Here is a 24,579-nt window from a genome sequence, read left to right on the forward strand (position 1 = left end):
GGGGGGTCTTTCCTCCAAACAGGAAAAAAAGCACAAAAAGCCGGCCAGACTGCCCTGAATTCTATTAATTCGTTTATCACTCCGAATTTCAATCTGATGCTTTGCTAGACAATCAGCCAAGGCGAGCGCCGTGGAAAAAGCAAATCTGCAAAGTCATGCTGGCGCTGCAGCTCCTAGCAAAAGGGCGGGAAGAGAACGGGAAAAGGAGCCAACCGATAGGATTACCGGCTTTGCGTCACTTCTATCGCGAGATTTCGGACGGTATAAAAGCAGGTAACTCGCCTTTCTTTTCTAGTTTGTACTGGTCGAGTCCGTAAGAGTCTGTTCTTCATTCTCTTTAGGTAACTGCAGCTGGGTGAGAGCCGGGTTGGCGGGAGGTTCGTTTCATAACCGGGGCTGGATTTGTGGAACAGCTTCTCCCCAAGGAAGTTAGGCGGGGGAAACAAACCTTAGTTTTCGGTGATATTTTATTGCATGTTGGAGGAGCAGGGATACTTTTTTAAAAAAATAATGAAAGCAATGTTGAGTTAGCTGGAAGTTTTTGCTTGGCTTTCTCGCAGCCTCTTGGCTTAACCTGGGCGGAGGCGGAAGAGAGAGAGAAAAAAATCTGGTTGAAACAACCGAAAGACGGTTACCTGCACGGTATGGCGGGCACGGATTGCGCTGCCTCTTAGATCATTACATTACATTGCACCTCTAAAGGTTTTGCATTTCTTGTTAACGATGTTGCGGTTGAATCAGCCGGAGGTTACAATGGGCTATTTAAACAAGGAGACCGTTAAGGCGAGTTTCTTTTGCCAGAGACGATCGGGTGCTCTGGCTAGAAGCGGACGACTCGGGCTTCTTAGAGCTCCTTGAGGGTTGCTAGGCATTTTGATCCGTTTGCGCTCTAATTTAAGATCCAGAGTGGTTTGTTTTCGATCTAGCCTGTTTCACTTGCCGGGTACGTAACGTTTCAGCAATTCGGAGGTTAGCGCGATGTGCAAATTCGTTCGTTCGCGCTTGCAGTTAAGGGTAAAACGTGCTTAAAAGGGTTTGCAATTTTTCCAAACTGAATTGGAGAAAAAAATGTCATTGAACGCTTTGAAATTTGAGACATAAACTTTGCAACAGCCGTGGGATGGTGAAAGCCAATTCATAAACTAACTTCCTCTTCAAGGGTTTCAATTTTCGGTAATTACATAAGGGAAAAGGAAATCTATGCCCTCAGAGTAAACCCATCTGAACTTGGATTGTTTTAAGATTGCCTTTAGGACTTTTCTTTAAACTTTCTGGCTTTAATATTCAGGTATTGTTTTAGAATGTAAATGGCTAGCTTGCACAAATGTGCAAAAAGCCAGAGAGGGCATAAAACCCGGGGACTCGCTGCATCTCGGCCCCTTTTTCTGTTCAGGAACTCAAACCATGTGATCCTGTCCACCATTAAACCATCTTTCCAAGCAGTCTTCATGTTTCCAGTGTCTTTTTCCCCACTTGGAGCTGAACCCAGAAGGATATTTCTTCTAACACTAGGTTGCAAATGTGGACTTTTTTAAAAAAGCTGGTTATACATTGGATTATGTCAAATTGTACTCTTAATTCCCCAGGTTCTAGTATTTAAGCTAATCATTGGCCAGGAAAGAAAATGTATGTAATATATATTACATACATTTTCTTTCCTGGCCAATACCTCCACACCTGAGAATTATGGGGCTTGAAGTGGTTCATTTTGAGTAAAGCTAATTTCGATTTAGTTGTGTTTTCTATACTTGGTGCAGATTATGACTTGAACATATAAATTGAATTGGTATTGTTAGGAGAATCTGCAAATACTATTTGTCTACAATGCTTAGCTTTTGCTGGGTCTCAAAATCTGTGGTAAATATGCCAGAAACTTGTGCTTGATAAGATTAGGGATTGCAAAATCTATAGTTGCATAAGATTAGCAGAAGGGTGTACTGTATAAAGAACAGTTTTGATTTTAGGTATTAAGCCAGATAAAATATGTTTGTTAGATCATACTCTCATCCCAGTTGATGGTTGATAAATGTAGAAAAAATGCTGTCCTATATTCAGGAAATCTGTATTAACAAAAGCATATAATCTGTAGTTTGGGTAATTGGTAATAAGTGAATTCTAACTTGAATTATTTTTTAAAAACTTAAGACCATTTTTTAGGCCATTAAATTTCAGCTTCTAAAATTTCTGAGGTTCTGAATAGCTTGGCCATTATCAGTGCTCTTTCAGGTGATACCTAGCAAAACATTTGCTAATCATTTCTCTCTCTCTCTTAAGCTTCAGTCACAATGTCCTCCGGAAATGCTTTCATTGGGAAACCAGCCCCAGACTTCAAAGCCACAGCAGTAATGCCAGATGGGCAATTCAAAGATATTAAACTTTCTGACTACAAAGGTAAGTCCAATAAAGCTTGTTGGATTGGGAGAGGTGGTGTTGTAGAACATTATGTAGATAAATAGGATCTTGGTCCAAAAACAGGATCTTTGCTTCTGAAATATTTTCTGTTTAAAGTTGCAAAAATACAGTTTGAGCATCTCACAACTGGTTTGTACCAAAATGCATTATGCATGGGCATGGAACATTTAAATTATGAGAAATAAAACCATATATTTAAGATGTTAAAGTGGAAATGGATGAGGTGTCTACTTGAAGCCTAAATTAGCCAGCTGCATATAGTAGGCAGTTTGCATATAAGTAACATGGAAGAAGGGGTGTGCTTGTCTCACCAGTCAAATCATGAGATAATTGTAGCAATCGGTTTTGTCATATATAGAGAGAGAGGGGGAGGGAGAGGGAGAGAGGGGGAAGGAAAGAAAAAGATATGGTTTACTTCATCCTGTCTACTATACTTGGTCTCAAGGCTGGATTTCAGGAGAGCATCTCTGAGAGCCAATATTCTACTGCCTTTGGCAGGAAAAGCACAATCCCAAAAGCAAAACAACCCACTTCCCCTTTTACTTGATATTAATTGTGGTTGGAAGGGCTGCTCAGTGTCAAAATGCTGTGCTAATTATGACTCGGCTAAGTGTTTGGCAGTGGAGAAACAAGAACCTGATGCTTCCAGGAACTAATTGAAAATGGAAGCCCACTGAATAAATCCAGATTAAGTTATCTGGCAACATTGTGACCTTCAGCACATTAGTAAGAAATTTGAGATAACAGAGAACTGAAGTGTGTGGGGAGGCACTATATTGATAACACTTGCTTTAACTTATCTTGGCCTTAAGTAGTTACTACAGCTGATAGCCAGCAGCTGAATTATGCTGGCAATTGATAAGTATGTAGCATAATTGGTTAGTGAGGGAAGAATACACTACTTTATCTGGAGTTTGATATTTTTGTGTTGAAACTTGCATGTTTTTAAGTATAGGCCGCTATTGTTTTATAGAGTTGTGTATGAAACACTCACAAATATGGCTGCTTAGTAGTAAGGAGAACTTTTGATAATTATATAGCATTCTCAGTTGTACCAGATATCTTTTGTGCTGTTTAGCAATGAGTAAATCTGCAGAGATGCCATAAAATTGCTCTAATATTTGAATTTTGGAATACAGGATTTGGTACTAGGAATGTGCAAAAGCATCCCATGCATGCTTTTGGATGATCTGTGGCTGACTTAAAATGCATGTTTTTGGAAGTTTTGGTCCAAATTCTGAATGGAATGAGGCTGTTTTGTTCTGATTAATACATTAATATAGAGCAGAAATTGCTCAAGGATAGTGAAAAGTATAAGGACAGAACCAAAGACTTGGATGACCACTGAGTTTTGTTTCAGCCACCACATGGCAAATCCAAAATGGTTCTGGCAGAACTTGTAGAACATTGGTTTGTTTTGGTTTCAAAACACTTTCCATTTCATGTACAACCTTAGTAATTATATCTTGCTGTAACTATATCAATTTGACTATAAAAGAAATGTTTCCATGCTATTGACCACCTTTTTCAACTTTTTCCTAGGGAAATATGTTGTATTATTCTTCTATCCACTTGATTTCACCTTTGTCTGCCCAACTGAAATTATTTCATTCAGTGACCGTTCTGATGAATTCAAGAAGATAAATTGTGAGGTGATTGGTGCTTCTGTTGATTCTCACTTTTGCCATCTAGCCTGGTAAGAATCTTTGGGTTTGGGGCTTTCATCCTGTCAAAGAGCTTTTTCTGATAATGGTAGAAACATGTGTGTTTTTGTTCAAATCAAAACCTTTGAGTTTAGTGTGGTTTACACTTAATGAAAAGGTACAGGTGGAAGACATTGGTGCAAGTGAAATGAACAACTGCCCATCAGCAAGCTTTAACTTATTTCTGATGTCATTTCATGTACTAAGCAATTCATATGTAGAAGAGACAAAATCTAATTCCTACTTAATAACTTGCAAAACTGATAAGTGAAGAAGAAGCAAGTCTCTGGATAACTGTCACAAACTTACTTATGCGGAGCTTTAAAGATTTTAGAGTCTGTTAAAGCTTACACTAAATGGAGCCATTTTTTTCTGCCATCTCATAGTAGCTCTATTAACGCCAAGAAACTGTTGCATTTTTGTGGCAATTTATATTGCACAAGGGCAGTTGGATTGCACCACCAAAAAAGTTTCCACTGTATTCCTATAATGGGAACTGACATTTGGTAATCTGCAAAAGACTCAAACTAAGGAGGATAGTTTTGGATCGCTGCCTCTTTGCAATTGTTAAAGTTGCTAAAATACTTTACATTTGCACATTTGTGCTTCAGCTGTGATTGATCATTTTAAACGTATTTATTTGGAAAACTACCAATTTCTTGAACTTTTCTTAAAGGATCAACACTCCCAAAAAGCAGGGTGGACTAGGCAGTATGCGCATTCCTCTGGTTTCTGACACAAAACGTGTAATTGCTAAGGATTATGGTGTACTAAAAGACGATGAAGGCATTTCTTACAGGTAATGTAACAATCTTCATCTGATTTGTATTCTTCAAGCAGATAACCTATTTCCCCCTTCAGATAATTTTTTTAAATTAAATTCACTAACATTGAATTGTTGGTGTGTGAACAAAGATTTTGCTGATCTTCAATAGTTCATGGTTTTAAGATATCAATGCCTATGTTTAAATGCAGTCATCATTTAGTCTGTTTTCAAGGCTACATTTACCTAGTTCAGGGGTCTGCAACCTTAAACACTCAAAGAGCCATTTGGACCCGTTTCCCACAGAAAAGAAAACACCAGGAGCCACAAAACCCTTCCCGTGCCTGACTGTTTCTTGAGCAGCCACAAAACTAGCATATGTAGTTGAATTAAACATTCTGTTTTCTTCTGAAACCTTTTCTTTTCTTGGATTTATCCATGGTTGGCCTACCGGGGGTTGAAAAGCTCAATAAATCGCGTGCCAGAGGGTGTCGCACATTGGTGGCTGTGACGCATATTTTGAGTGACGGAGAGCCACAGCAGAGGGTTGAAAGAGCCACATGCGGCTCCAGAGCCGCAGGTTGCTGACCCCTGACCTAGTTGCAATGAATCTGTACATTATCAAGTTCAGATAGGCCCTACTTAAAAGAATTCTTGCTTCCCTTTGTAGGAAGAATTAGTTATGTAAGGAATGTATGTAATGTATGTAAACAAGGAATGAAAACTAATTCCTTCGTAATATGAGGAAACTTTGCTCAGAGTTCTGTTTGTTTCAGCAGGAAAAAAAAATAAAAACTGAAAGAATGAGTTGTAGTTTTTCCTTTAAGCATGAAAGCCAGCTAGGTGATTTGAGGCCAGTCATTCTCTTGGGATTGTGTGAAAAATGGGAGGCAAGAGCATTAAATATGTACACCACCTTGAACTGATAAAAAGTAAAGGCAGAGCAAAAATCTAATAAAACATGTTCTAATGTTTTTCATAGCTGGTTGAGTTGTAGTGACATTACTGGGTTCAATATAGCCTCTTTTTCAAATTCTTTATACAATATGTGGAACTGGAATTTACTACTTTCAAACTCAGGAGGTTGTTTGCCAATTTTGATTACTTTAAAAGGGAATTAGATACATTCTCAGGGGATAAAGCTATGAATGCGTACTAATCCCCTTTTTACCGTAGTTGAGTGTGTATGTATGTGTGTGTGTGTGTGTGTGTGTGTGTGTGTGTGTGTGTGTGTATATATATATATATATATATATATATATATATATATATATATATATATATATATATATATATATATATATATATATATATATATATATATATATATATATAAAGCTACTGACAAGTGATAATAGAGAAAAAAATGATATTCCGATAATTTTCAGGTAATATGTAATATATGTAAACTTGTCAAATGCTTGATAAATCTTAGATGTAAAGATACTTTTTGTCTTCTATTCAGTGGTTGTCCTGGCCAGTTTGGGGGAACAAACCAGAATGTCTGTGATGCCTTCAGGGTGCTTTCCAATGGCCAGGCACGGGTGGGCTAGATGGGAAGTATCAACATTGGCTCAACCCTAATAAGACTGAGTGACTGTGAATTTTAGGGTCCCTCATGTATCACCATATCTAGGATTTTTCCATCTTTCGGGATCTTTGCACATATATTGTGTGCCAGTTGTACCCTTTCCTAAATTGGGGGAAGTGCTTAATGTCACTCATGCCTTAGTCACCTCCCAAGTGACTATTCCAGTATGCTGTAAATAGCATGTTTCTAAGACCCCACCCCCCCATCAGACAACATTCTTTCACTAGGGGGACTCATCCATGCCCATCCTCTGCATTGCAGGAACTATCAGGGATAGGCAGTTCTGCAAGTACCCTCGCCGCAGGCCATGTAGGTTTTTAAAAGTGACAACCACCACCTGGAATTGCACCTGCAAGTCTACTGAGAGCAGCACAGGTTACACAACACCACTATTACCAAAGTGTATTCGAATGCACTCACTACACACACACACACTCTGTGCTACTGTATTCTGAACTAGATGTTTTCAAATGCTTTTCGTGGGCAGCCCATTCTCTGTCATTGTGCCTGCCTTTATAGAATAGCCTCACCCCAGCCCCCTAACCCCAAGATACAGATGATGCTGATTCTTTTGGCTTTTAGGAAAGCTGTGAAAGCCTGGCTTTCCCCCCCCCCCCCCCCCCCCGGTGCGTAGGGACCAGGATGTAAACCAGGGGTGAAATGCTCCCGGTTCAGACCGGAATGCCCAATCCGATAGCGATGGAGGCGGGTGGTTCGGAGAACCGGTAGCAAAAATCCCTGCCCCCCCCCCATGCCCAGCTGAGCCGCACAATCATCAGAGGCTGTTTTTTTGTTTTGTTTTTTTAAAGCATTTTTCTACAACCTCTTCGGCTGGAAAAAATGCTTTTAAAAGTTAAAAAAAAAAGCTTCTGATGATCCCAGCTGAGTTGCCTGGTCGGCAGAGGCATTTAAAAGAAAAAAAGCCTCTGCCGATCAGGCAACTCAGCTGGGATTGTCAGAGCCTTTTGAAAGCATTTTTTTACAACCTCTTCACCGAAGAGGTTGTAGAAAAAATGCTTTTAAAAGTAAAAAAAAAAAAAAAATGACCACGCACACCCAGTCACATTACCATCACCCCCCACCAAGCCACGCCCGCAGAACCGGTAGTAACAAATTTTAGATTTCACCACTGATGTAAACAGTTCTGGCAGGGTGGTTGATGGATGAATGAATGTCAGTTTTAGATGGTTCAATGTTTGTTATTTTAAATAGTGTTTGTATTATGATTTTAATTGGTTCTCTGCCTTCTAGGGTTGGGCAGCTATACAAGTTTGATGAATAATATTAGGCAAGGTTCATTATCTCACCTAATGTTTCTTATCTAATACTATTCAAGCTAAAGAATTCTGCAAGAAGCTCATGTTTCACATAGCACATGCAGGAATGAGTGCCTTATATTTGATATTTGCTTTGAATTGCATTCTAAAAATAAATTCAGAGAAAGTTGAATTGGTGTTTTTGCACAACCCCTAACTTTTTTAATGACCTTTTTTTCTATTTTAGGGGCCTCTTTATCATTGATGAAAAGGGGATCTTGCGCCAGATCACAATCAATGATCTGCCTGTTGGTCGTTCAGTTGATGAGACACTCAGGCTAGTTCAAGCTTTTCAGTTTACAGACAAAAATGGAGAAGGTGAGATTAGTTGTACTTTTTAAAAATGTATTGGCCTCATAACCCCCATAATTTTTAGAATTATGTAAATTACATAGATATGAATACTAGCACTTTTTCCTTACATTAAAAATAGATTGCAGCTGTCACCTGGATTGTATTTTTATGATTAAGATGTAGGCTGATAAGGTTGGGTGCGTAGATATAAGCTTTGTTTACAAAAGATTTATCCATTTGTGGTACAAGTTTTAGGCTAACTTTGATGGAGTGACTTCCAATGAAAAACAAAATCTTTAAAGGTTGAGGATAAGTTTATTCATTGTAAAAATATGTTGGAGTTTACATTCCCTAAAATCGGTGCAAAGTTTAGAAGCACAGAATGCCACAGGTAATTTGCATAATAAATGAAATAAATTTATTATCAGAATATCAGCTTACTGCTTGTTTTCCATGTCACTTGGAGAAGGCTCAACTTTTCTATTCCTCTCTCCTCTACCTTGGAGGAGGTTCTGAGTATTTTTAAGCATTAATATTTAGGGCCTATTAGAATTTGATCTTTCCCATCTCAAAATATCAGAAGCCCATGTTGCTGATTTTTAGCAGTTGTGATGAGAAGGGATTCTTGGTGTCTCAAGAATGGATCTGGTATTCCACATGTCCCAGTTTATGAAAAATGTAGTGTATGAACTCAGGTGCTTGTGACTTATTCAGTAACATAATTAAATTCTATCATACTGAATAATGGTAAGCTATGATACTTATGATATGCAATCTCTAGTATTGCTAAAAATTGCAGTTTATGGTCAGAATAACTCTATTGGCCCAAATTAGCCTATGCAACAGGGTTTTTCCAATCAATACAATTATAATACTGTAAACTGCAATTCTTCTTTTCTGCAAGGTTGTGGGTATTGATCTAGTTATGAACATGCAACTCAGTTTTTTTTTTTAATATGACCCAATAACTTAAAATGTATTTTCTTTAGTGTGCCCAGCTGGTTGGCAACCTGGAAGTGACACTATCAAGCCAGATGTCAAGCAGAGTAAAGAGTATTTCTCCAAACAGAAATAAATGTATATTGTATTTTGTACAAAAAAAAGGTGTACTGTAACATATGACAGAGCAATCTTTGCCATTTCTTATTTAAAGAGTAGCCATGTTGTGAACTGATTGGTTTACTGCCTCATTTCATAAGTCTTTTATTTTGGATCGTGTGGATCTGAATAAGGGGATTATAGAATGACGTATTTTAACTATCTAGTCTATTAACCTTGGCCAAAGTAGAGAATTTGCTCCTGGTACTCATGCACATAGCTGACAATTGTTAGCATATTAGTGACTGTCTCTGGTAAATGTGGAACAAATGGCTTTTCTTGTATTTTGTACTGTTGTTAAACTTTTATGAAAAACTGGGAAAATGTATCAATTATTCTGAAAATAAAAACATACGAACAATCCTGATACAACATAGTAGTCCTTGCTTGTTGACTGCTGATTCAGCAACTTTGAACTTGCAATGGCATTGAAAACAAAGAGTTGCAAACAATCCTTAAAGTTGCTACTGTTGCACCCTCCCAAAGTCACATGATAATGATTCAAGAGCTTGGCAGTCAATGCACATTTGCAATTATTGGAGCATCCTGCAATCTCAACTGCCTTTTGTGCCCTTTGCAGCTTGTGTCTGACAAGCAAAGTCAATGGGAAAGCCGGCAGGAAGTTGCAAGTTGCTTGACTTCCTCACTTGATAACCACAGCTGAAAGTGATATAGGTAGGGCATGACCATGTGATGTCACAATTATTTTGCTGCTTAGCAACAAACTTGCCAATCCCTCATTGCTACTGGTGAGGATTGCCTGTATGATTCTGATATGCCCGTGATGGCAAACCTATGGCACGCGTGCCAGAAGTGGCAGCCCTCTCTGCTGGCACGTACGCCATCGCCCCAGGTCAGATCTCCGTGGCATTTCTTTCCCTGCAAATGATGAAACAAGCTCACAAAAGAAAAATAACTTATCTCTTGCCATGCTGCCGGTGTTTGGATGCCTCGCCGTCCAGCTGTTCTTCAGGTCTCTGCTGCGCATGTGCGCATGCTCTTGTGCATGCCGATGCATGCACACGTTCATGCAGGCACCCTGCATGTAGACGTTTGGGCATACCCGTGCTTTTAAATTTGGGCATGTGCACACACACAGTTTGGACATTCGGTGTCTTAAAAGGTTCGCCATCACTCTGATACACCGTTTTTAGATGCAATGCTCTTCCTTGCCAGTGGAGGGGGGAACAATACTTTATTAATATGTGGATATTTGCTTACTGCCTAGACCTGTCCTTTTGTTTCTCATTCAGTCATCTATCAACCATTGTCACCTTCAAGCTAATATCATTACAAAGATTATTTTACATGCACCATTTGATTGATTTAAATTTACGTGAGTTTTCTGTATACAGGCAATACACTGACTTGTGAATTGTAGGTTGGATTATTATAGTGCATTGTATACAAATGTGTCAGATTTGTGTCCAGTGTGCTGCAAGTATGACATTGAGCCTAAAGGCCTCCTTTAATCAGTGTTACATTAGCTATTCTATCACTAGCAGTTTTTGCAACCATGTATTTTGCGCAATAATAATCTAGTGAATAGGCATTGTAACTTGGAATTCTTTAAAAAAATAATATCCTACTACCATAATTTCAGTATCTTTTCAAGTGCAGGAATACAAAAAAGATGCTGGATTATCCTGTCTTCAAAAGAACTTTGAACAAGCATGTAGAATAATACCAGAATTATTTTTAAGAAGCTGCAAATGGTTTAAAAAATGAAACTAAAGGCTATCTTGTACTTCAAAATAAAGATAACAAAGGCTAATCTTGTACTATATAGCAAGATTTTGATGTAATAGAATTAGAGCAAAGCAAACTTAACAAGGCTGGATTTATTTTGGGTGTCGATGTTACATCAGTTACTTTTTATTTGAGGTTATAACTGCCCATGTGAAGTGCAGCAGGTTGCAATTTCAGTCTAAAGCAATCAACATTTCCCTACTCTACAGTCAAAATAAATTCAGCATTGGCATGTATTTGCATTTTTAGAGTGATATGATTTCAGACCATAAAATCAAATTTTATTTCCATTATTGGAGCTTATCTGAGAACAATTCATAGAGAAGAACAGAGGAAAATAAGCTATACGTAAAGGGAGAATTCACCATTGTTATCTGTCCCTTTTAAAGTTTCCCCTAGTTTCATAAATACAGTTGAGAATTACATTTAAATAGCCCAAGTCTCTTATATCCCATTAATTCAACTACAGAGCAGTGAACTACCAGGAAAATAAACCTAGAAAAATCTGTGTGTCACTGATTCACCACTCTAGGCCATAATATGGTTTGCATAGTTCTAACACTGGGTAACCCAGCTGTTTGTGACTCAGTTACTCTAAACCATGCCTTTTGGCAATGTGGGAACCCAGCCACTTGAACCGTATTAAAAACCATGAGTAATACAGTGTGATTTAGTGTGATGTTTGAAGCCTGTTACTCATATCAGATGAAATTTTTTTGAAAGCTGTACAGATACATGATACAAGACTTGATAACTATCAAGGCAACAAAAGTTCCTGTACTAGATCAGCCTTCTATAATCTCTTTCTTTCCAAATGCAGTGGACTACAAAAATCCACAGTGGATCTGACTGCCTTAAGCAGAACAAAAGCAGCAGGTAACTTCCTTGAGCCACTCCTCCTGAGTTTGTATCTCAGTAGGAACGAAATATTTTTGCTTACCTGATCTGACTGGATATCACTAAGAATCCTTCTCACAAAAGATGCTACTTGTTAATCTGAGTGGAGGGGTGGGGGAGGCAGCATTGGAACAATTTTATGCTTTGTCTCAGGCAGCAAAGTGCTTTGAAAAACTTAGCAACTTGCCTACTTAGTCCAGCCAAATCCAAAGGACATGTACAGAACTCTTAACAGGTGCTTTTTGGTTACAACAGCCATGCATCGCAGTGGTGGTATTCACTTACCTTCGCTACTGGTTTGCAAATGTGAGCATGTGCGCACGCTTCGCTTACATGCTCCACATCTGCATATGTGCAAGACCTGCGCATGCACAGAGCATCAAAAAGACATGATGTCTGGGCGGGTGGGCGGAGCCTCCTGCCATCGCCACTACCAAACTGCATAGAACCAGCTGAATACCACCACTGATGATTTATGCCAGTCAGTCAGTCAGTCAATCACACCTTATTGTGACTCGCTGATCTAGAAATACAGATCTAGAAGAAAAGTTACAATACTACAAAGTGCAATGTAGCCCGCATAATAAAAAGACTGCTTAGTCATATGTAGCCTATTGCACTTGTCTGTGAACAATGTGTGAATTCTTCAGGCTTACAAATGTGAACAACAGTTTAGCTTGGGATCTTCCTCTTTATCTGGCAGAAGAAGTTGCATGTAGAATTCTTCTGTTTGACGTGGAAATGTGCTTAGAGGAGGTATTTGTATTATGGGTTCTCTGGATTCTCGGGGGATGGGATTCTCTGGAAAAATTGCAGTACAGTAGGATACTATCCCGTGATTCAGGACTCCCATCTCTGTAGGGACAAACTCTTTTAGAATAGGTGCTTTTCCCTCTGACATTGCTGATAGTAAGATATTCAACTGCAGTGGTAGAAAGACTCCCTTGCTCCCCAAGTTTGGTATTTATAATTTGAGCCAATTGAAATGCTGATTTAAAATTAAATTTGTTATGCCCCAATTGCGCTCTTAATGACATCCTTGGCCTTTAGCCAATATCCAAGCCTGCATTGCCATCCCTTTGTTCTAAACTCTGCCTCTGAATGTACAGCAGTCTTAGGAGCCCTGCTTGAATTTCTTAGGAAGCCAGCTTGAACATTCTCCAGTTTCCGCATAGTTGAGACCTGGATTTAACTACTATACAGAGATGCTGTGAAAAGGTCTTGGCTTCAAAGCAGCTGGAATATTTGGGTTCTTCTAGAGCAAAAGAAAGAGTGGACTGCTACTGAGCTCCTCTGAGCATTCAAAGCAACCCGAGAAATGTGAGTATGTTGTTTCCCTGAATAATACAGCACAACTTTCAGGTACAAGGAGACAGAAGTGTTCGATTATGTGTCCTTTGAAGGTCCAGTGAAACTTTCTGAAGGCCTTGCAAACTGCATGATCTTTTTTTTCACATAGTTAATATGTAAAGAGCCTTCTCTACAGAAATGGACCAATGATTCCATGGCTCTTCTGATATTTACTGGCCCCTAATCAGTTTTGAGGGTGTAAAACTCTTCCTTGCTAGTGGCATTTACTATTACATTAATGTAGTAATTTAAAAAATACTGGGGGCAAAATGCATCCTTGTTTAACTCCTTTGCGAGCTGACATAGGTAAATGAGAACAAGTAGTCCTTGATTTATGACCATAATGGATCCTGCACATTATGGTTTCAAGTTGTGACAGATATAAAGTTTTGTGACCAATTTTGCAGTGGTTGTTAAACCCATGGTTTGCTAGGGCCCAGTTTTACCAAAAATCAGAAGTAAATCCTGGTTTTCAGAAAAAATATCATAAAATGAAAGTATGTGATCATAGGAAGGTGCAAACAGTTCAGTGGTGGATTACCCCCGGTTTGGACCAGTTCTATAGAACCGGTAGTAAAACTGGTGGGAGGCTCCGTCCACTGACCCTGACATAATGAGAAGCGATCTGCACATGTGCAGAAGCTTCTGTGCATGCACAGAAGCAAGGCGTGTGTGCTTGCTTCGCTCACGCACGCGCGCAATCCCATTGCAAACCAGTAGTAAAGGTAAGTAGATAAATTGAGGTCTACCTATCTATTTTTAAATGAAATGGGAGAGTATTATTCCTTAACTGAATACAAAGCAAACTCCCTGAAACCCTGTTGAAATCTTCTCTTTTCTTCCACTAGGATGTTATTTTCTTCCAGCCAGTCTAATGGGGTTCCAATAAAGAGGTCTAGCTAGATGTTACTTATTGTATTATGTTAAACAGGCTTATTGGGCAGTACATATAGTCTTCGATTTATGACCACAATTGAGCTCAAAATTTATTTTGCTGAGAAATTTGTTAAGGGAGTTTTGCTCCATTTTACCACTTTTCCTGCCACATTTGTTAAATGAATCACTGCAGTTGTTAAGTTAGTAACCCAACTGTTAAGTGAATCTGGCTTCCCCATCAACTTTGCTTGTCAGAAGGGGATTGCAAAAGGGGATTGCATGACCTTGGGACACAGCAACGGTCATAAATATGAACCAATTGCTAAGTGTCTGAATTTTGAATCACATGATCAAAATGCAAGGGGATGCTGAAAAGATCGCAACTGTGAAAAACGATTATAAGTCACTTTTTTTTGTGTAACTTTGAATGGTCACTAAATGAACTGTTGTAAATTGAGGATTACCTGTATTTTCTTGCCCTGAAAGTCTACAAGGCACTGATAACTTTCACAATGGAGAAGCCAGATTCACTTAACAATTATGTTACTAACTTAACATCATTAGACAGCAACATCATTGGGAGGCAGGGAGTCAAAAACAGCAAGAAGGTGGCTGAGACTATTGAAGCTCCAGCTTTTTTTAAAAAAACATGCATCTCTGGCACAATTTTAAAAACTGGGGGACTTCAATCATGCATTTGAAGCTGAGGTCCTGGCTGCTTTGACTATGCAGTTGATAGTGCTGGATAATAGCTGAAAAACTCTGGTTCAAAATTCTGTTCAGTCATGAAACCAACTAATCTTGAGGCAATCAGTCAGTCTAGCCAAACTCATAGGATTTTTGTGCAAATAAACCAGAGGGGAAAAACATGTATGTCACCTTATTGAGGGGGCCAGGGGACAGAGATAGTTTTTTAAAAAATTTCTTCTGAGTGAACTGCTGTTATCGAGAAAAGAAGTCAGTTAAAGGTTAAGCTTTTGCAAATATTTTCTAATCATGTTAACCACACTCAGATAATTCAGGGTCTTTGTGCAATTTGTTGTAAAGGCAAACAAGACATAAAGAGCTAAAGTGGAAGAATATCAGAAGATTTAGATAGGAACTCATGACTGGAATAATTTTTAAATTTGGTACCCGAAGCAAAAATTGATTTGGTCATATTTATTTGTGCACGTGTTTTAAATAAAAGACCTTGCTTTAATTTGTAATGCTTCTGATCCATGAAGATATTGAAAATGAAGATTTCAAATGTAATTTCAGATAGTTTATTTCCACCAGAATGCAGTATTATTTTTACTCGGTACACAATGTATCCATTTTCATTACTTTTGCCAATATGTCAAGAATAAACTTTCTTCATCAGTTCATCTCATAATGTTCTGTCACTTATTTGAGCTTCACTCCAAACCTTCTGACTACATACGGTGCAATGTATATAGAAGCAAGTAACATTTCTGTAAACCCAGTTAATTACATTTTATTCTCTTGATTCTGGCAAGAATCCAGGAACACCACATAAATCACAATCCTCAAATTAGCCATCCACGTCCATGGATATTAATTTGCCAAATTTATTTCCATTGCCCTCACTTAGTCTGTCACCCTTCCTCAAATCCTAATTCTGATCCTCATCCCATCTTTCCATTTTAGCTAACTTACTTTTCTGAACAGTTTCAGGCTGCAGTGACTACAATATTTAGGTTACACTGCATACTTCATTGAGTGCAGAAAAGTAGGAAATGTAAAGGTGGGGAATCAAAACTGATTTCCCAGCAGCAGAAGACCAAGTGTATACAGACGTAGACATTAATCAATAGAAGAGAATATTTGTAGCTCAGGATTGAACTGTGGTGTCCTTGGTGCTCTCTATGCTTTGAGGTTTTCTTACAGATGTTTCATTACCAAACTAGGTAACATCACATGGACTTCCAACTGCAGCCATGCTATCTAGGGAATTCTGGAAGCTCAAGTCTACATATCTTAAAGCTGCTGAGGTTGAAAAACATAGCCTAGAAGATAGGTGTGGCAATGAGAAATACCAATCTGCGCTTCCACAAAATAGTCTTCTGAGACACAATGTCTGAAACGTCTTAACTCTTCAATTTATGGGCTCGGTCCTTCCATTAAATCATTCACATTCAGGTTAATTATCGGTTACACCACAATGAAACAAAACCTATTATAGATTAATATGATGTTTGTCCCTCTGGAAATAATTTGGTATACTCCTACTGGGAGCAAACATGGAACCATTCCTTCCTAAGATGTGTAAATTTACTTCTTAGCTATTTTTTATATTACTTGCTTAATTTTTTTTTAGTGTAAGTTTTTGGGGATCCTAACAGTTGAGAGTTTATTTCCATACTGTAGCCATTTAGTGAGATTCACTTGTGTGGTGGTTAACTGAGGGGTTTTGAGAATGGAGGGATGGTTGGCCTGTGTTAATTCCCCCATGATGGGAATGGCTCTGCACTATGTGTTTGAAGTTAGGCGCTTCTTGATTTTTCTTTTCAGGCTGGCTTTTCAAAACTTCCAGGCTCTTCACTTTGTCTCTGGGAGCCTCAGTTGTCATCACAGGAGTACTTGCTGTGTTATTCACCTGTGAAATAGCAATAAGCTCTGATATATTATGAGATGGATTTAAGATGAAGCCAGATGGCACAGTTTAAGGGTGAAAGAAAATGACATACCATATATTATAATGAAGGGATCTACTTGCTGCATGTTTATATTTAGTGTGAACAAATATACTAACTGCCAAAGTGAATTAGTTTTGCAGAATACGTTACCAGTCATCTAGCTAGCAAATATAAATTATTCTTCTGGTGACTCGCTCAAGGCCATTTTCCTCATTTTAAGAAAGTGGTTTTAAAAAGTAAGATTCTTGTACCTAGGTGATAAGACTATGGATTTTACACATAATATATTTAAACAATTTGCTCAACTGTTTTATCTCTGCTTCGTAGACTATGCCCTAGTTGGCTGGATTTGCATAACAAGCTAAGACACAAAGAAACCACATTTTGATTTGGCAGAATTGAACTCGGCCATTATGGCAGAAGATACAAGTGCAGTTCCACAATACATGTCACAGGAAGGAGGGACAAGAAGTGCAAGAATACCCTGGCATTTTAATACAAATATCTACTACTTAATAGATTTCTCTCGTCCCAAAGCATTTTTGTTTTATTATATTTACTTCCTATGTTAGATAGACAAATAAAGACCAGATGTGCAGAGAGATAACCTGCAGGTTGGCATGTCCTTTAGCCTTGACCATCATTACCTGCTCTTCAACCTGATTTATAACTCCTACTCAGCCACAGTAGGTATTGACATAGCATGCTGTGCAAATCAAGTCAACTGCTTTTTTCCACCAGTCATGGTTAACCAAAGTATAGCTTAACACAATGTGTGGATTCAGCCAATATGTATCAGAAACAGACCTGGATGTAAATAATTAAATCTGGGTCCTTTGTGTGTCTTTGACTCTAAAGTTATTCTTTCAGATCCTTCAGCTCCGTCCCTCCTATTACAGTTAAAGATACAATTGAAATACTCCAAATACTTGCTTGTTCTCGTATACTGCAAAGGAAAATATGAAACATGCCTTCCCTTTTACTGTATTTCTTTCATCCTCATTGTATAAAGTGTGCAATCAGAAAACTTGGAGAATTCTTACCCTGTTTCCCCCAAAATAAGACATCCCCTGATAATAAACCCAATTGGGCTTTTGAGCGCATGCCAATAAGGCCAAGCGCTTATTTCAGGGTTCAAAAAAATATAAGACAGGGTCTTATTTTCGGGAAAACATGGTAAGTATCAAAAAATAAGCTGAGCAAATAAGAAATGTCCTGCTTAAATGGGAGAACTGCAGAGAGAGAGAAGACTTAAACTCTTACCTCCTGGCTGCTGTTCAGATAATACCAGGAACAATGGCCACAATAATCTTTGCCGGATGTGTAGCGCACAGCTGCCTCAACATATGGTAAGTGCAGAAAACTGTATGGCAACTGGATGTGGAAAGTGAGCTTCCTGCACCTGCAGAGCCCAGATGCCATGGAAGAAAAGTGCAAGAGGTTTATTTCAGAACACATGAGGGTCCATCCATGCATGAGCAGAATATAATTTGGCTGAGCTGACATTTTTATCAATGACAGAATGAGAAGAAAAGGTCCCTCTCCAAAGTCAAGGAACATGCCTCTTGCCTGCTTCCCTCTACTGTACATGCTCTATAGACAGTTGTTTTGCTTTTAAGTTTTAGCCTAGTCAGTTCCTTTCAGCCCCCACTGTAGAATATGTAGGAGATGACCAGACTGAGCCTAAGGGAGGGGCCAAAAACAGCATTAGTCTTGAGTCTCTGCATGCCTCCAGGAAATCTAAGTCCAGCCCACCTTTTGAATGCCTTTTTATCTCCCGCACATTCCTCTTGACCGTTAGTTGGTCAAACTCTTGTAGAGAGTTTAAGGTTGGATTGAATCTTTATACTCATTTGAATTGCCTGAATCTCCTGGGCTTGAGAGAATCCAAGAGTGTTATAATCATGTTGTATCTGCAAATCCACTTGAATGGATTCTTCCCTGTATCAAGTACCACCAACCTGTCATATACCAGAAAGTCATCCTTGTTGCCCTGTAGAATTTGCCAGACATCAGGTTCCAGGATTTGTTGCTGGTAAACTGGAATGCCTTTGGGAGCATGTCGTTTGAGCTCCCAATACATTGCCCTGGAGGAAGGGGTTTTTTCATTCACAATCATGAAACTGACATTGGCTACACCATCGCCAGACAATTTCTCTCGCAAGCTGCCAAGGCTGGTTGTAAAAAGAACAATAAATAACATTTAGGAAATGACATGCACAGATGTAATTCCCAGCTCCCCTCCCTCCATCACTGATAGTGGAAATTCAGATGTGTTGGACTGCAACTCTCATCGTTGGTTAGGAGTGTTGATATCCAAGACATCTTGAGGCATTTAAAGGTAAAGGTAAAGGCTCCCCTCGCACATATGTGCTAGTTGTTCCTGACTCTAGGGAGCAGTGCTCATCTCTGTTTCAAAGCCGAAGAGCCAGCGCTGTCTGAAGATGTCTCCATGGCCATGTAGCTGGCATAACTAAACACCAAAGGCACACAGAACGCTGTTACCTTCCCACCCAAGGTGGTCCCTATTTTTCTACTTGCATTTTTTATGTGCTTTCGAACTGCTAGGTTGGCAGAAGCTGGGACAAGTAACGGGAGCTCATCCCGTTACGTGGCACTAGGGATTCGAATTGCTGAACTGCCAAACTTTTGATTGACAAGCTCAGTGTCTTAGCCACTGAGCCACCGCATCCCTTGAGGCATTAGGAGGGATAAATTAGGAAGGATGCCTTTATAATTTGGGATAAAATCTGTAGAGCAAGAGACACCACTTTATTTTATGTCTCATTAAATGGCCTGTTATTACAGCTGAAAGTTTTTAGAGATATCTGAATGCACATTTTGCAGTATTGAAATTCATGAATTAAACTATGGCTATTTGTTTTTGTATATTACATCTTGCATATTACAGTCATGGGTTCATTTTATATTTTGCTGAACAGGAATTGATGGAGAATCAGTCTTTTCAACAGTTTAATTAATGCTGAATTCATTTCAGTATTTTCTGCAGAAACGTCATTGCCCAAGATGAAGATGTGGTTTCTGTTTAGGCACTTTATAGCTCTTGAAGCAAACAACCTGCTCTATGGGCTGAACTCACCTGGCTGCTTGCTTGAGACAGAACTGTCAGCTGGCCTTCAAAAGAACTACCACTGTCACCTGGCCCTCCATTCCAGCCATTGGGTCTATGCCATTTATCTTCCAGAGTGGGGCCGGTTGGCATATTCTGGTTTGGTTCTCAACCACAACCCCTTCTGCTACTGTAGCAGCAATCACCAGTCCCAGCAGCAAGGCTTTTGTGGTCAGGGACAAGTAGCCCATCCTGACTACTTCCCTTTAGCCTACAAGAAAAGACAGCATATTTAAGGATCTTTTGCAGAAAAACCACTTTCCATAGTCTATTTTGCATCACAGAAAATAAGCAATGCTATCCCATTATGCAGTGGAGTTGGTCTTTAATAATATATTGAGGGTTGCAGCCTGCATGTTTGAGGGAAAGATTCCAACAGACCTTCTATCTCATCTACTATAGCTTTTATCACTTCAGAGTTACCTCAAGCCAGCTCTCTGTTCATGAAACCACTGATGCACTGAATGTTTTGCAAATCCTTAGTACATCTGTATCAACTCATCGTGATATTCCCTTTTGGGCACAGTGCAGAATAAGAATAAGAAACAGTTTTCAAAAGAAATTAAAGACATGAGATAAAACAAAAGAAAATGAAATGTAACTATATCTAATTTATCTACTACACCTACTACGCCTATGGGAGAAAGGGAAAGAGAGAGGGAGAGGAATGCTAAAAGAATGGGAATACAAAGGTGAGAAATGAACTCAATTGGTCATACCAAAAAAAAAGAGGTTTCAAAAAATACGGAGGAAAATTACATGGGTTGAGGGAAAGGGAAAGAAAATGGTGGTTGGATGTAGTTGATAAGATCAGCAAATGCCTTCTCTGCAGCTTTTTTCATTCATTTCCCATTAACATGCTGACAAGTAAAATTCTGGTCTGCCAAAAAGCAGTGCTGCACTTCCCAAATTTTTATCATTTTCACTTGTATCCTTTCAATCAAAGCTGAGCTCCCTCATTTGTCCCTTTTAAATAAATAAATAAATAAATAAATAAATAAATAAATAAATAAATAAATAAATAAACTTTATTGTCATTGTATGTGTGTACACAGTATACACATACAACGAAATTCACTTAACACCCAAAGACCAAGTCCAACACACATAATCCCCAAACACACTCCCACCCACCACAATTCCCCACCCCTAAATCACCCAAACATCCACACAACAGACCAAGTAATAGTGTCCAACAGCTCACTGATGGTGGCCCTTTAGTTCATTGTTGAGTGCAATTATAGCTCTGGGATAAAAACTATTCAGAAAACGTGTGGTCCAAGTTTTAATTGTTCTGTATCTTCTGCCAGAAGGCAACAGTCCAAAAAGTTTAGCAGTTAAGTTTAGAAGATACATTTCTATTGAGTGAAATGGATGTTCAGAATTCCAGGAAATAATTCTGGGGCTCTAAGCAATCGACTTGGGTCCCACGTATTTAGCTTAATAGAAGTCCTGATTTCATGAAAAAAAATAAATTAGGATACATCACAAATAACAGAAGCACAACCACAGAGTGCAAATAAAAAACCCAATATTTATTTAGATGTTCTGTCCGTAGAAAGAACCAGAGTAAATCCTCTTACTTTGGACAAATTAAACAATTTTCTTTGCCAATAGTCTTCTACTACTATCAGCCAGACATAATGTCCGGAGCATTAACTGCAGCTCTATTACAAACAGCAATGTTGACATACCCAGTAACCATTTACAGTGTTTTCCTTCCCCCACCTACATGACACTATACAACCTGTCTGCAATAGCCACCATTGGCCTAACATTCCTCATCCCTTCAAACATGCTCTTTTCTCTCTTCCTGCATTCAAGAAGATAATCTTGAGAAGGGCAGGATGCCATGCTGAGAAAATACATATGAAAAAACTTATTATATCTTCCTGATGCAGGATTCAAAATCTGTCACACTGTTAAACACTGAGGTCATCTGACTGAAATCCCAAAAGTGCTTTACAAAAAGCAACTGGACTCTCTTAGGCTTTTTTTCCCCCTTTTGAAAAAGTTTTGTTTCTCATCCATGAAGCCAAAAAACTAACAAAGCCCAGTTGCCTTTTGAAAAGCATCTTTGGGACAACCATAACCTGGATGATTGAGAATCTCTGTAGATCAGAGGTCTTCCAATTTGGCAGCTTTAAGACTTGTGTACTGGAGTTGAAGTCCACAAGTCTTAAAGCTGCCAAGTTAGAAGACCTCTGCTGTAGGTAGTCTAATGGAAAGTGATGTCGTATCAAAGCTGTGCCCTTTAGGAGCAAGTCAAGTTGGTGACTAGGACACAATTATGCTTTTTTACTTCTTCATTTAGGTCCTCCTATCTACCCCATATTCATAGTGGTAATCTTTCTCAGTGAATCAATAGAAAATCCTTAATCATCTGCAGAAATTAAATTCCATATATAGAATTCCAAACAAGGTCATACGCTACCTTTTCCCTGGTGAATCTTGCCGCTGTTCTGCTGCGTCTACTGAAAAACCTGGGACTCTCCTGATGTTTGCTCTGATGGGTCTAACCTCCCAACTCTGCACTGACCCCTGGTGTAGGTTAATTTTCATTCCAGATCTCTCCACCCAGAAGGGGTTGGGAGAAAGGAAATATCTGGGGAAGAGCCAACTACAGGCGTGTCCCTGGAGATATTCATAGGGTTAGGCTTTGTACTTACCACTGCCTGCCTCCCAGCTGTACTTGTTTTTTCTCTCAGACTCATCACATACTGAAGTGAAAGAAATACTGTGCAGCACCAGGCAGTGTATGTAAGAAAATATAGCTTTGAAGGAGGGCAGCAACTACTTCCTAATATTTTCCAATATATGAAGAAAAATGCTAAGACATGTTAACCAGCCTCACTATGAAGCAAAGGAGGCACCTGTTATAAATGTTTCAGAAAAGGCAACTTGTCTAGCAAAACATTGTCATGTGGACATTTTATTCCAGGTGCAATTATAAAAATATATCTGCCTGATGAAAAAAGAAATCTGTAGGGCAGGAAAACTTATTTTATATTATTAAATTTATTGGCCACCCATCTTACCACAGGGTAACTCTAAAATGAATCAATAAAAAATACCCTTTCCTTTGCATTCCAAGTTCTTGTTTCCTCTGAAACATTTGGAAAGGCAGATGGAATACTGAATAATTCTAAAATCCTGTAATTGCAGGGTATAATTCCATCTATTTCTAATAATGAAGGAATAGTGTAGTTCCTTTGGAGCCAAAACAGCATCACCTAGGCATAAAGAAATTATGCTTCCCTGTGAAGATCAAGCTGGTTTCCTGTTTGTTACGTTTTTACAAGTTCTAAAGACTCAGCTTCCTTGGAGAGACTTTTCCCAATTTGAGGAGTTGCCATCTTTTATCTTCTTCCTATTCTTGTACTAGTGATGTAATTTTATTTTGGTTTCTGATAAGTGAGATTACATCAGCATACAGATATATCTAATAAATAAAATCAATTTGCTAAGTCCCAAAGCAGCAGAGCCTATTGTCTTCATACCAGGCTTCAGACCATGCTTCAGTTTTTCAGAAATATCCAATCTGACCAAATCTGGAAAACGGATATTGAATATTTGCTTGTGCTATCTAAACTGGTACGTTTACTACTCATTTTCATTGTTAATTGAAGTGACTCTATACTAGGCACCATCCTACACTGAAAAGTCATTTCTTAATACTCTGAGTGCTGCTTGATTCTAAAATATACTAAAGCTAGAGTTCCTGAAATACTCAAAGATTTGTTTTGTTTTGGCAAACTATGTGAACTCAGCTACTGAGTTCAATAATCAATGCTTTATGGTTTAGTGCAGTGTGTGATTCCAGTCCAAAGATGGCTAGTTGGTACAGAGAATCATGCTGACTTGGCCTTGAAAGTCAATTATTTTATTTTTAGGGTACTATTCAACTGAAGAACAGTAACATACAAATCAAATAAAGTGAATATTGGTTGTGGTTTGCATGACATGCTCCACATGCTACTGCATGCACAACACCATTAACCTGCTCCATGTATAGATCTTTAATATACCTGTTTAAATCCCAGAGTATGTCATTCTAAATTATTTTAACATAATTGAAATAATTTATAGTGCTAGAGGAATATTATTATGTGAATACAGCCATTGAGGAAGCCATTACGGTCATTTTATTGGGGCTCTTAGATACTAACTTCTATAACCCATCCCGGCTTCAGTCAATTGACACTTTTAAATAAATAAAGTCCTTACCACCAGTAATTGGGATTGGGAAGTCCATCAATAAACGACACGGATTAAGGAGCAATGCCATTGGACCATGTCAATTTATGATGGCAGTTCTGGCAGTCCCAGTTGTGATCCTTAGGCAAATCCTGTGCAGTTGGCAATGTCCTGTGGTCCCATGATTGCCATTTGCAACCTCCTGATGGCTTCCCCATTGATTTTGGTTGTTGAAAATTCAACTTTGGGAACAACTATAATCACAGCTCAGCTTTTCCCCAAATGTGCTCACTCAGTTCAGTGCATGCTAGGGTCTCTCATCTGCAGATGAAATACTCATTGCCAGCATCCTATTATCTAGAAAGTGTTTGCTGTAAAACGAGTCAAAAAGATCAAGAGTCAAAAGCAATAATGAGTGAAATGTATTAAGCAACAACAGATCCAAAAGTGCCTTTAAAAATAAATGCTTAAAGGAGATTAGGGGGTCAGAATTATGTTACCACCAAGTCTCATAATCCAGAGATTTATGAAAGAAAGCAGTGGCATCTGCTCTTAAAGGAACAA

At 38.7% G+C, this 24,579-nt stretch overlaps 2 protein-coding genes and 1 long non-coding RNA gene across 5 annotated transcripts; 2 read left to right on the plus strand and 1 right to left on the minus strand.

Moving 5' to 3' along the window:
- Positions 1–293: 293 nt before the first annotated feature.
- On the plus strand, positions 294–9,549 carry PRDX1 (peroxiredoxin 1). Of its 2 annotated transcripts, none has more exons than XM_034414936.3 (6): positions 294–355; positions 2,275–2,391; positions 3,955–4,108; positions 4,792–4,914; positions 7,973–8,103; positions 9,069–9,549. In XM_034414936.3, the coding sequence occupies exons 2-6, from the start codon at positions 2,286–2,288 to the stop codon at positions 9,152–9,154; spliced, it is 600 nt and encodes a 199-aa protein (XP_034270827.1). In that variant the 5' UTR covers positions 294–355; positions 2,275–2,285; the 3' UTR covers positions 9,155–9,549. The 2 variants fall into 2 exon arrangements, with proteins under 2 accessions (XP_034270827.1, XP_034270826.1); XM_034414935.3 differs by having other exon boundaries at positions 294–341.
- A 3,518-nt stretch (positions 9,550–13,067) lies between these two features.
- Positions 13,068–15,250, plus strand: LOC148114597 (uncharacterized). Its single transcript, XR_015733080.1, has 2 exons — positions 13,068–13,143; positions 15,097–15,250. It is a non-coding gene; the product is annotated as an uncharacterized LOC148114597 (long non-coding RNA).
- Positions 15,251–15,300: 50 nt separating this feature from the next.
- LOC117664130 (selenoprotein Pb-like) lies at positions 15,301–24,064 on the minus strand. Of its 2 annotated transcripts, none has more exons than XM_087889653.1 (5): positions 24,046–24,064; positions 19,789–20,029; positions 18,650–18,862; positions 17,952–18,090; positions 15,301–16,648 (listed from the first exon to the last, which is right to left on the minus strand). In XM_087889653.1, exons 2-5 carry the CDS (start codon positions 20,007–20,009, stop codon positions 16,424–16,426), a joined length of 798 nt encoding a protein of 265 aa, XP_087745779.1. In that variant the 5' UTR covers positions 20,010–20,029; positions 24,046–24,064; the 3' UTR covers positions 15,301–16,423. The 2 variants fall into 2 exon arrangements, with proteins under 2 accessions (XP_087745779.1, XP_034270825.2); XM_034414934.3 differs by lacking the exon at positions 24,046–24,064 and adding an exon at positions 22,253–22,351.
- Positions 24,065–24,579: the final 515 nt, after the last annotated feature.

The sequence above is a fragment of the Pantherophis guttatus genome, chromosome 3 (assembly GCF_059756535.1).
Source record: "Pantherophis guttatus breed Tessera chromosome 3, ASM5975653v1, whole genome shotgun sequence".
NCBI classification, from domain to species: Eukaryota; Metazoa; Chordata; class Lepidosauria; order Squamata; family Colubridae; genus Pantherophis; species Pantherophis guttatus.